At 58.5% G+C, this 12,726-nt stretch overlaps 1 protein-coding gene across 1 annotated transcript; it reads left to right on the forward strand.

The window, feature by feature from the left end:
• Nucleotides 1–5,273: 5,273 nt before the first annotated feature.
• Nucleotides 5,274–6,796, forward strand: KVR01_010900 (uncharacterized protein; the record flags this gene model as incomplete). Its single annotated transcript, XM_044782290.1, has 2 exons — nt 5,274–6,409; nt 6,472–6,796. 2 exons carry the CDS (start codon nt 5,274–5,276, stop codon nt 6,794–6,796), a joined length of 1,461 nt encoding a protein of 486 aa, XP_044640047.1.
• Nucleotides 6,797–12,726: the final 5,930 nt, after the last annotated feature.

Genomic DNA, 12,726 nt, shown 5'->3' on the forward strand with positions numbered 1-12,726 from the left:
ATGTGCACTCAGCTGTAGCTCGGACAGGGCAGTGTGTCTCGTACGAGACTCGGCGCCGGGGTCGATTCAACGCTGAGATGGCAGGATGATACATTGTGACGGTTTGCAGACATTGACAAAGCAGATGCTGGCTGCTGATTGCCGTTTGTGAGCTGCGTCTTGGGATGGTTCCGATGGTCACAACATAAGCTCGCACGTTCTCGATGCTTGGCGTCCCATAGACTCGGGACAGCGTCCATCTCGCAATTGAGTTTAGGGGTGTGGGGCAGGGGGGGGGGTGCTAAAAAGTGAGACGCCAGCCTCCACCACGATGTCCTTTGGTGGGGGGTTTGGGTGCACATTTCGCCCCTTCGAGCATCACCACAAAGACAAGCACGGTGGCCGGGCGTGATGAGCAAGGCATCAGATGCCACTGCACCTTTAAATAGAAGATTATAGGAGCCAGAATTCAATTTCTTAGCAATCCTACTGATAGTTGGGTCGGGGAGTAATGGCAATACGTGACGACTGCCCCTCGAGAAGAAGCGTCTTCCATGGGGTCGGGTTTGAAGTGAAGGTCCGGCATGCATACATGCATGATAGTCCTCGCAGCCCCCTGATCTCTGTCTGGCTGTCGCCCCGCCTTGTCATCGTGTCCTACAACGGCACACTACCGCGTAGGCTGGGCAGAGCAACGTATCGGATCATCTTTCTTTGGCAGCTGTGGCTCACCTCACCCCCGGAAGCGCCTGATTGCGTCTATGCAGGACACTGCTACACACAGGGCGGACAGGCACCACACACGCACCCACCACCAAAGGCAGTCGGAAGGATCTTTGCCGCGCCAACGTTGTTGTGTGATGGGCTGAGAACCGCCGGAGGTAGCAGGCCACACGCAGTATCCCTGACTAGACCGGACCGCCTGCCGCACATGATCCATCGCGTACCCATCTTTTGTTAGCGGTGTCTATGATTCAAACTAATCCTTGCGGGGTAGGAAGGTGCATTCTTGTCAGATAGGAGAATCCTCTGTCTCTCGGTCACATCGGCCCTGACATCAAACCCAGGTACTGCTCAAATTGAGCCAGCAGCGCGCGGCAGAGCGTACGACGCCAGACGCCAGACGCCCAGCCCAGCCCAGCCCACGTGCTTTGCAAAGTCTGCAATGCTCTTCATCTCGTAATGCAGGGTCCGGGCGTGCTGTCCGTCGGGTTCATCACACCGGGCCCCTGACAAGCATGCATCACCACACCAGTCTGCTGAATAATGTCCCCAGACGTATGTATGCCTTGGTGACGGGTTCTGGGCCCGTGCGGGCGGGCTTTCCCAGCTCTGGTCGCAGATCGGGGGCATGGGTCTCATGGTATCGACCGCAGGCCGTTGATCTCGACCGTCCAAGCCGCAAAGAGTCCATCTGCAGTCAAGGGCCCTCGTCCCTGCCGTTGCTGCGCTGTCAGGGCAAGCGATGCCGATAGCAGAGCGCTCGTACAATGGAGTGGCAAGAGTGGGTAGTGAGTATTTTGCCCTTGGGGCACTGGCGCACCACGCACTTGAGACGGCATGGTGATTGTGACAGCTGCCCCAGGCCCAGCGAACCAGTCAGTCAGTGCCCAGAGCTCGGCCCCAAGTCAGGCAGGCCTGCTCCATGCTGCCGTCAGCCGTTGGTCAATGCGTTATAGCCCTTGTTGTATTGCGGCCCACGGACCTGACGGGCAGACGGGATGTCGGAAGCGCACATCACACAATGCAGAGGAAGTGGGCTCATTTCCATCCACAATGCCAGAGCGAGTGAGAGGTGCGCCATTGCTGCGTTTGTTTGAGAGATCCCTGGCCAAGCTCCATGCCAGGCGATGCGCTCATTTCCCTGCTGCAGCACGCGTCGCCTCCAAAAGCCTCCCTCATCATGGCCTGTCGTCGTGCAGACTGGTTGAGGGCTGCGGCGCAGAGCACCGAGGAGGACATGGGACGTCGAGCCAGGTTGCCAGGCTCACATCGTGGGAGTGCTATTTGTGGTGCATGGGCGTACTGGAGCGCCGGCCGATGATGTGATGTGTTGTCTTGTGTTGTATGGCGCGTGCAGCGTGCAGCGTGCACCTGGGCACCTGGGCAGCTGGGCAGGCTGCAAGAAGCCGGAGGTGCTGACGGGGCGAGACGGCGACCCAGGACGACGGGTCGGCCTGTGCGTCTGTGCGTGTGCGAGTGCAGTAGCACCTGCGATGTGCGACCATGACGATAAAATGCGACACGGTGACACAGCGCTGGGACTCATCCTTGCCGACCTGGGCAATAACCGACCGTCGAGCCAGCCCGATCGAGGCAGCGAGGCTGGTGCTACATACCACAATAGTAGTACGCAGTACCAAAGTACCGCAGTACCGAGCACCGCAGTAGCCCTACCAAAGGACCTTACATGCGGTCTTCAGAGTACAACCTGGTCGATACCCACCTCCCCCAGCACCCGGCTACTAGGCGGCAGGTACCGACGGTCAGTGGTCAGAGAACGAGGGGAAGTAAGGGCAGCCCAGCCAAAGGCCAGCCTAGCGTCTTGCTGCGTGGCAGTCCCCTGGCAGTACGGAGTAGTAGTGCTGCGTACGGCGCACCTTGGCCATGTACCGCAGTACCGAACAAAGTCTCGTCCCCCGGCCGCCCGCGGTTGCCAATTCTGGCAATCGCAATGTCCAATTTTACCCAACGGGTACGTATCATGGCCCCACCAGGTCTGTAACCCTGGGACCAAGGCGCTGATCGTCAACCAACAAGATCAGAGAGAATGCTGAAGCCTACGACCCACCCGCGGTCCACCTCCCACCCGCCATTTTGGACCGGGCAGGACCCAGCACGTCGCGGTGGGGTGAACCACGGCCGGAAGAAGCAGCCGCAGCAGTGCAAATAACGGCGGATTCTTTGTTCGCAGGCGCCTCGAAGCCCTTGGTCTCATACTGCCGCATGTGCTGTCGGCCAGTAGAGCAGTACGAGGCGAGCTTACAACTCACCCAGCCAGTGCCATGGATGGATGGATGGATGGATGGCACTGGAGCAGGTCAGGGCAGGGCTGGCGGGCAAAGTGCCAGTGGCACACAACCAGGACTGCTGTGCACGCTACTGAAGAATCGTCCGTTTCCGCCGGCTTGCGCTAGCGCCAACGTTACACAGAGCAGCAGCCGACCAACGGGATCGGGGGCAGGGACAGGGGCAGGGCCAAAAACAGGGACCGGGGCCGTATACAGCCAAAGGTCGGGTTCCATCTTGATCTTTGTATGTGTGTGTGCTCGTGCATCTATCCATCGACGACCACGACGCATCTGCCTTGCGGCCCTGGCCGCTGGGTCTGACAGAGCAGCACCCAACCACCAACAGCAACTCACGACCCAGATTTCTCACGTCGTACAGCCCGGAATCTGGAGCCTGTGCCCTTCACACGGTCGCACAGCACTCCGTGGGGCTGATGGCTGTGTCGCCATCGTCTAGTCCCCGGCATCTGCAGCCGCCCCTCCTGCCCTCCTTCCAAGGTCTGTGTTCCTCGCCCGCACGGTCTCTTGTCCGCTGCTTGACAGGCTCCGTCCCGCGGCTGCAGTACTGAAATGGCGGGCGGCGCAGACGAGACACAGACAGAGACACAGCAGACAAGAACCACCAATGGCGAGTTACGCGCTTCTGGGCAGACACAACCCACCCCACCCCACTCGCTCATCGTGCGTTGCTCCTGTGTCACACAGGACAGAGACCAGAGACCCGAGAACACCTCAGCTCATCTCAGCACACCCAGAATTGGCCCTCGCACTCATCTCCGCCCTTCCTCGACCGCCAGTGCCAGTGAGCCTGACATGAGCCACCACCCGTCGCCCGTCGAGAGCAAGATAGGTAACTCCCCGAGACGGGTCACTTCTTGGAGTGTCTGTGCCGCCAGTTTGTCTCACGGGCGCCCTCTGGGCTCGTCCACGCTGCCCCACGAGCCCCCTACCATGTGGACGGGGACGGAGTTGCTGTCCGCCCACGGCAGACAAGCACACATCATCATTGTCCATCGTCATTCGTTGTGACTCTGGGAATATCACCTTGCCGCTTTCCCCCTAGCCTTGCCTATTCTGAGAGCTGCCCTCGTGGCGGATGCGCCCCATGTCCACTCCAGTAACCTGGCCTGGGTACATCGATGCCACACAAAAGGCCCCCCCCCATCTCACTCGGCACACGCCCCCACGCACACCCCCCTCCAAGACAACTGCTCTCTCACTGTGTCCTCTCCGTGGACACTGTCTACAACGGTGCTACTGTGTCTTTGTATCTCGGTCTACGCTAGCCCAGCCCAGCCCCAGCCCAGCCCAGCCCAGCCCTGCCCTGCCCTGCCCTGCCCTGTGTCTGGTGCCCTTGTCCTCGAGGTTCCCACCTACAAGTGCTTGTGTCCATCAGACTTGATACCACCCCCCCCCAAAACACGGCGAGCAAACACAGAACAACAGCAACTGACTGCCCTACCGTTGCCCACCCCGCGCCATCCTTGCACGCATGCAGAATCAGGACAAGACCAGGGCCGGCCTGGTACCCTTGTGCTGGGTCGATGTGTGTCGTCTCCCTGCCCTGCTCCGGCCTGCTCTGATCTCTGTCAACCACAATGTGGTCCTACGGCACTGTGCCCTATGCCCTGTGCCAGGGCGTGGGTACATGGCCCAAATGTCCCCATCATCCATCATCTCGTCTCTGGTCCTAGCTCCCTTCCGACATTGCTCGCCAGCACCCTGCTAGCCTCGCTCGCGACATGGGCCCAGGTACGGTTCGCCCATGTACCCTCTCCCTGTCCCGAACCAGTGCGCTTATAAGCTCCAGTGGCCCTGCTCGATGGGGACTGCCCTTGAGGCTGAGATATCCGTCGAGCTTCCTTCCTACCAAAGATAGACGCTACAGAGCCTTGGAGCTCATCGTCCCCGTAACGTTATTTTGCAGCCTGGAGATACCCATCGACGGCCTCGTCTCCACCTCCACCTCGTCTGTGCCTTCGCCTGTCTATAAGTGCGTCTTTGTAGGCGCGGCCTGGGACGACAGCGATACCGCAGCTACACCACACACACCAAGTCCAAGATACCAGCGCAATACCAGCACAACTCCATTCTGTAGAGGGACTGTCCACTCGATACGGACCGGATTCACATCACCTCGGGCCAGCTCAGTGTGTGTGTACGTGCATGCCAATTTTCTTGCGTCACTCGTCCTCACCCTACCCTTCTCCCTGCCCTTTTTGGTTGTTGCTATTATTTCCTTTGCCCTGTTGCTCCTTCAGAGGCCAGAGCAGACCATTCAAGATGGGACGTGCATGCGTGGATCAGGCCCGGGGAGACACTCGCTCACCAGACCCCATATCCAGAGCTAGACCCGGCAGCGGAGGCTCCACCACCACCACCACCTCCTCCTCCACCACCACCTTCACCACCCACGGATTCTTCCAGGGATTGCATATAATCGACACCCCCCCTGCCCCTACCCACCCCTCCCACCTGGAACCCACTCGGACTACCAGGACCCCTGGGCCTGGAACACCACGTTCAACATATATCAACGCCCTCTCCTCCTCCCAGACCTCGTCTTCCTACCCACCTTCACCCGCATCTCAACCTCAAGCCTCGCCGTTTCCACCTCTACCTGAGCACATCCCGCCTCAAGCCTGGCTCAACATACCATCACGACCTCACCCTGACGGTACTCCAAGCGTACGAGCAGATCCCGCCTCGGATTACTCCTTCCACTCCTCGCTCGCCCCTCAGCCATCACCGCAGCCGGCATCATCAGACACTATGAGTACTGCTGCTCTCCACTTCGACCCTGGTTTCAACCACTTCAGCATGGGCAGCCGATCCTCCTTTGCCTGGCCTGGTATGTGCAGACCAGACACCACCTGGCCGCCTCCTTCTTCTGCTCGACCGGGCCATCCATCTAACCCTGCAGCAGACGTCGTCCTCGAGCCCACAAACGGTGGTCTTCTCCCCCAGGACATGGGACATTACGCACCCGAGTCCAGCCTGAGTCCCCCTATGCACTCTCGTTCCGCAACGAGCAGCCCACCCAGGATGAGTGCGGAGCAGCGCGAGCTCAAGAGGCAACGCGAGCAGGCACGCCGGGACTCTAAGCTCTCAGCACGCATTCAACGGGCAGGTAGCCAAGGGTCGCATAGCGGCTACGAGGTCGCCTCTCCACCCTCCACCCAGGGAGAGTTTGCACACACCTCTAGCATGTCCAGCATGCCAGTCTATACCACAGCTCCCACCGATATCTCCCTCCTCACAGAGCCAACCACCTTGGCTCCGCAAATGGTTCTGCCCTCTTACTCTCCGCCGCTCCCGTCTTCCAACCAGATGGGCTTCCCCAGCCCATACCAGCAGCCACAGTACATCGACTACCCTTATCCCCCATCAACAGGTGCTCCCCTCTCCTCGCATTATGGGTAAGTCCTTTATTTCAGCACCAAGGACGTTTGATGACCCTTGAAACTAACGAAGCCCAAAGACCCGTCTCCCACGATCCAGCCATGATGTATTCTATCCCCCCCGTGATGCAGACCGGCGGTACTCCTCACCAGCACGACAACCAGGGGCACGTCCGGGTCGTCCAGAGTAGGCCCAAGCCCCAATGTTGGGAGCACGGGTGCAACGGTCGCCAATTCTCGACCTTCAGCAACCTCCTTCGCCATCAGCGGGAGAAGTCTGGGCAAGCCACCAAGGCAAGCTGCCCGGACTGTGGGGCCGAGTTCACCAGGACGACTGCACGGAATGGTCACCTCCTGCACCAGAAGTGCAAGCAGAAGAGGCAGCCTTCGACGAGCTCGTCATGAGCGAGACACTGGAAGGCGAAGCGAAGACAAGGAAAAAAAAAAAGAGGCACAAAAGACAGAAAAACCACACACCAACGACCAAGGCAGAGAGATGTGGGCTTGCATGATACCAGGGACACTCTCCCAATCGTTTTGCGCTTATTACAAGGGCCGTACACTTCGTTTCCCTCACGTCTCTAAGCAGCCCAATTACTTTGCTGCACTACGAACAACATAATTCATCTGGATGGCATTCCAGGATCTGGACAGACTTGGGCGTCATATTATCTGAACGGCCTGGGTCCACGACGCAAGAGTAACGGGATATGAATGAATAGATGGATCGGATATTTCTTGGTCGTCACCACTCCTCCACGAACCAAACGGATCCGCCTCTACCAACTGGACCGTCCTCCCCCTCTTCCACTACTACCACCACCACCTACCAGACCCACGCGTGTTTTTCTTGGCGGAGTACCAGCGGCGCAAAGACGGAACGGAGTTTCTGCTCCACACATCACGGAGTGAAGATTTCACCTGTACTAGTGTGGATTTATCGTGTTTTCTGTGACCATCAAAACATCATCGGGCCAGTGATTTAGCTTTCGATTCTTCTAAAGTAGCGTTTCTATGCCAATACTGGGGAAGAAACCATTATAGTGTACTTGATAAGATGTGAAATATACCATCATCAGAGAAAAGTTCCAGAGAATGATCCTTGTCAGTGACATGCGCCAACACAACCAACATGATTTTCATCTAGCGAGACTCGAAGTCTGTAGGGGTCAACCAACAGAACAAATATACCCTGTCGATGACCCACGCCAGGACCACATTTCCCTCGACGCCTCGACTCGTTGGCAACCAACAAGATCAAAGTTGCTGTCATCTCCACATCGCCAACAATTCTTGCCCAAATTTATCACATGTCGGGGTGGCTCCTAGCGCGCGGCACAGTTGCTCGGGTCCAAGGATCAATGCTGAACAGAGAGGGGGGGGGCAGAGAATTGGAGGTTGTCGCGAGACAGACCTGCCTCGCCGCAGGGCTGATTTCGGAGGCGAGCAGAGCAAAAGCCCGCGCCGCGCCTGGCACCAACGGCCGGAGCAAAGCCGATACCTCCACCTGCCTGCCTTATACTGTGTCTTTCCAGGATGGGCGGACGGGATACCTAGCCCCAACGCCAAAATGAGGCGCGACCGTGTCAAAGCAACGCAACCGCAAGCCCGCAAGGGCAAAATGCGCCGTCCACACGCGCATCCTGCCGCACCCCCCGGGCTTCGTCGCCAACATCCCGCTAAGACCGGACCACAGACATTCCGGAACACGAAATAGTGATTCAAACTCCAGGCCATTTTCAATCAGCTACTTAGTATGAGCAACGAGGAAGGAGCCCTGCCCACCACAACCTCCCATCCCCGAGACTCGTGCCATAACATATCAATGCCGAACTGCAATATGTACGTGTGTACCTTGCAGGATATTGTATATGTGACCTCTTCCGAAATGAGAAGAAAAAGAAGGAGGAAAAAGGAAAAAAAAAGGGGGGGGGGGGTATGAGTGTAGACAGGCACGTGAGGTCAGGTCTTGTTCTCAAGCAACCCCCCGATGGTGGGCGAAGACAAGGTACCTAGGCACCTAGGTACCTAGAGAGGAAGTGGGCATTTGCCCCCTGCCTTCCGACCAGCTCCGGGATTACCAACACCCTGACGCTGATTTCCTTCCATGCAGCATGTTGTTTCCAGGGAGCATCGACCACCTCACCTCTTTGCCCTCACCAAAGAGGGGAGGGGTAGGGGAAAAAAAGAAAGAAAAAGGAGAGAGAGAGAGAGACCGCTGTGCAGGTCCTGTATTTGGTGTTTCCACGGCATGACTCGGGAGGAGCGTCTGCTGTAGCTTGAGTCTTCTGAATTCAGCGCCGGTGTTGGGCATCAGCCAATAGATGGACGATCAGCGATGGATCCATGACCGGCCACTCGTCTCGATTCAAGGTAGGAGCCTCATGGTACGAGGCATGTTTGTATATCATGGGCTGTTCATATGTGCCAGATACAGGCTGGACCTAGGCGCCAGCAACCATTACCACCTCGGCTGACAGCCACATGTAGGTACAGACCTGCAGACGAGGAAGAAAACCACATCGCCCACGATGCAATAACCCAGACAAGGAAAAGTACACGTGTTCGGCATAACCAACCAGTCACTCCACTCCAGTCACCACCCACACCACCTCTTGTGCCTGACAGCCCATGCCGTTTTGGTTCCTCCCACGTGCGCCAACAGCACCTGCGCAACCGTGGAGTAAGCAGAAAACGCAGCCCAGTTGGGGCAGGGGGGAAGAGGGGAAGGGGAAGAATCCCAGCCTCGCCGGTGACGTGCATGCTTCTGTCGCACACCTACGCCACGGCTTTCTTGGTGAGGCTGGGCCCCCACTGAGGATTTTGCAGCCCACGCAACGACAAGATCGGTGGCTAGGGGTGTGTACTCAGGCGTGAGTTCAGGCCCATGGCACATTATGGTAATAGCAACAGCACAATCCTGTACTTGGCAGGCTGGGGGATATTGGCTGGCTCTGTCGTCTTACTGTGACACACACCAACTCTGCAACCGCGCCAAGGGATTCCCACGTTTTCTCACCGTGGTTCATCCGCCTTATTCCTAAAAAGGAACCACCTGGCTTGCTGCTGTGGTATTGTGAATATGCACCTGGGGGGCCGGCTGGCGCTTACACAGTACTAGCCCACCTGCAGTCACCTGGATCTCACATCTCATTCTTTTGGCCCTCACCTGCCTTACCTACCTAGGTAGGTAGTCACTCTCTTGCTCCCAGACTCGAATCCTCCCGCTCAACAGCGACGGGGTAATATCCGCACGCTCGCATCCTCCTGCACGTGGTCGTAACTTGGCCTGGCTTGACTGCGGCACGTGGCTCACACGGTGCCTAGAAGAATCTGGGAACAGGCTAGTGATCTGGCTCAGATCGGATCAGTCTTCCCGGGCCCCATACCAAATTCCATCATCTAGATGTTCAGTTACTCAAGTACATATATACATACCTAGCTGGCTGGCTGGGCATGTAGACCGCTGTGCAGACCCACCCACACGCGCTGACGCGCTTACCACACACTCTCTCGCACACGAGGCGATTTGGTCGCATCAATGCAACGGCACCATGTGGGCTGCACGCACAACCCGCCCGCAGAAGCGCATGCAGACACGCAAATGCGTCTCAGCCGGCGGCCCTCCGTCTCGTTGTAGACCAGAACCAAGTTGTCGCCTGCCAATGCAAGACAGAACTTACATCATGGATGCGGGTAGGGGTGGTGTACCCCATGGTATCGAGGAGGGCCTGGCCTGACTAGAGTCGGAAGTTCCGACTGAGAACTTGGCCGGGCTTTACCACCCCCTCCCCAGGTGTCTACGTACTCGGGCATGCACACACGTATGTAGGGCCTCGTGGCTACCTAGGTATCCAGATGCAAGCACTCCCACCCCACCTAGGTCGTTGCGCGCAGATTTGAGCCGGCCGCTTGCTGCGGCCATGTATGTGCCCTCTGGCCCCTCTGGCCCCTCTGGCCCCTCTGGCCCCTCTGGCCCCTCTGGGTGCCACCCTCGACTCTTCCTGTCTGCCCCTGTCTGGACTGCCCCGGCTGGCACCGGCATCCACCACGTGGCGCGCCAAATTTAGGTCAGCCCTGTGGACTACTGTTATCTGCTCGGGCCTCCAACCACCCAACGCCGGTCCCGCCGCCCGGAAGGTCTGACGAGATCTGCCAAGTCCCGGGAAGGAGCTGCTCGTTGCTAGCTCCCAGCAACCGAGGGATGAAGGTGACCTGGCCCCCTCTCATCTTGTAAGCCGAAGGGATGGGGCGGGGAGGCTTGCAGTGGATGAACGAACGGCCCCTGATCCGTCCTCGACACGGACAAGAACCTTGGGTCGTCACCATCACCAATGGCCAGCACTGCTTTTGTGAATACCAGCAGAGGTCGACCACACCATGGTCGGCCGCCTGGTTGTCAGACACACTGCGCCAACGTCGCTTGGAGGATCCAATCATTGCAGGGGAACTGAGGCCCGGCCCAAGGGGGGCAGGGGGCGTGTCACCCGTGCAGCCGTGACGTTAACATGAGAGCCCAGAACGGGTAACAAGTTGGGCGCTGGGCTCATTGTACGGTTGAAGAGGCGATGTGGTTGGGCGGGCTGGTAATGGCGGCACGGGATGGATACCAAGTGTTGAAAATGGGCAAAATTCACCACAGGACTCTGATTCGTCGTGGGGTCAGTTGTTTGGAAACGGCATATTGTCAGAGGAAGCCATGCCCCGCTCTTTGCGACGGTCATGAGCGAATGATGTGCGGTGGTAGGCAGCACAAGTACAGCCCGAGACGGAAATAGAATCATGCAGGGCTGGCTGCAACGGTGACTCTGCACACTAGGAGTAGAGCTACTCTGGGCTGTCTGGTGCTGTGGCACGCAGTATGGACGCTAGTGTCCAGGCGGGCAGGTACGGAGCACCTACTTAAGTACCTAGGTACTCAGGTACATACATGTACTAGCGAGTCCCACTGCGCGGCTACTGGGCGGCGGGTCCCAGGACGCCCTGGACGCATCGTGAGTCGTGACTTTGCGCCGACCTTAGCGCCACCAAGCCGGCCACCACCACGCTTGCACGGCCATTGTTCCCGAGCCGCTGTCTATCTAGGTGCCTTGGCAAATGACCGACGCCCGTTCGTGGCGGTCTAGCAATCGTCAATGGCGTCTAGATCTGGCGGCGTGCTGCCTGCCTGTGCACGATGCGACGCCGTTGAGGCATCAACACCCTGTTCTCGGTACCGTTAGCACCCGCCATCGCACTGTGCTCTCCCACGCCGTGCGTGGTGCAGGCCGGCTGCCGTTTCCGCGTGGGTGCCGCGGACTCGGGCGCGGACTCGGCCATCAACGTCCGGTTCCCACCGGTCCGGGTCATTGCCCGGGCCACATGGTACAACAGCAGCATCCAGCCTTAGCAGCTTCCAATCTTACCAGTCCGGCCCGCCGCGCGATCCCCTGCTGTGCCACCCAGGCAGGCCAAGCAAGCCATGCAAGCCATGCGCCCCGACAAGTGAGACAATCTGCCACGGCTGCAGGTCACCATCTGCCTACAACAGCATCGCCGTGGGTTTGCTTCAGCTCCGAGCCCCATCACATCATGTGCGTCGAGTCTGGAAAAGGACATGCCGCAGCCCGTCACACCGTCCTGCCCAGGTCGTACAATCTTGTTGTGTCCTACCCAGCACCCAGCACCCAGCACCTCGGCACTCACCGTCAGCACCTAATCTCCATCGCCATTGCCGGCCGAGATATGCACCGGATGCCAACCACCGCCTTGCCACAAGACGGCCACAGACCGCATCTCACGGCCAATTGCAGGCAGTATAGGCGCTCAGTGCCAGGTTGCTGACATGGTGGTGCGTCGTCATTGTCCTTGTCGCCGTGTACATACTCTTGTCACGATCCCAAGATGCGTGACAAGATGTGTTTGGAATATTCATGCGGTTGGTCCCCGAGGATAAGCCAGGGGCCCCAGACTGCCTGATTCGTGTGGCTTCGATGCGACTCACCACACGGGCCTTGCCGGAAGTTGTGTGAGGGAACACGCCGTACGGGTCGATAAAAGCGGCGTCAACATGGATCCCATTTGCTAGAGCCGCTGAAAAAGGCCAGACATCCAAACACGCCTCGCCAGACGCTTGAGGGTCACCGTACCCTCCATCCCGGTGGGTCCTTGTCGGAAGAGACAATGTCACGCGGTAGGTCCGCATGCTTACAGGCCACGGACCTGGACGCTTCTCTGGGTGCACGGCAATGAGGCAGCGCCACGAAGAACCTGGCGACTAGGGAAAGCCCTCTACCTAGGTACAGATGGCGAAGCGATGGCGGGGCCTGGGGAGGAATGTGTAGGGTGGAGGGGAG

Source organism: Diaporthe batatas (assembly GCF_019321695.1).
Source record: "Diaporthe batatas strain CRI 302-4 chromosome Unknown Contig00014, whole genome shotgun sequence".
Lineage (NCBI taxonomy): Eukaryota > Fungi > Ascomycota > Sordariomycetes > Diaporthales > Diaporthaceae > Diaporthe > Diaporthe batatas.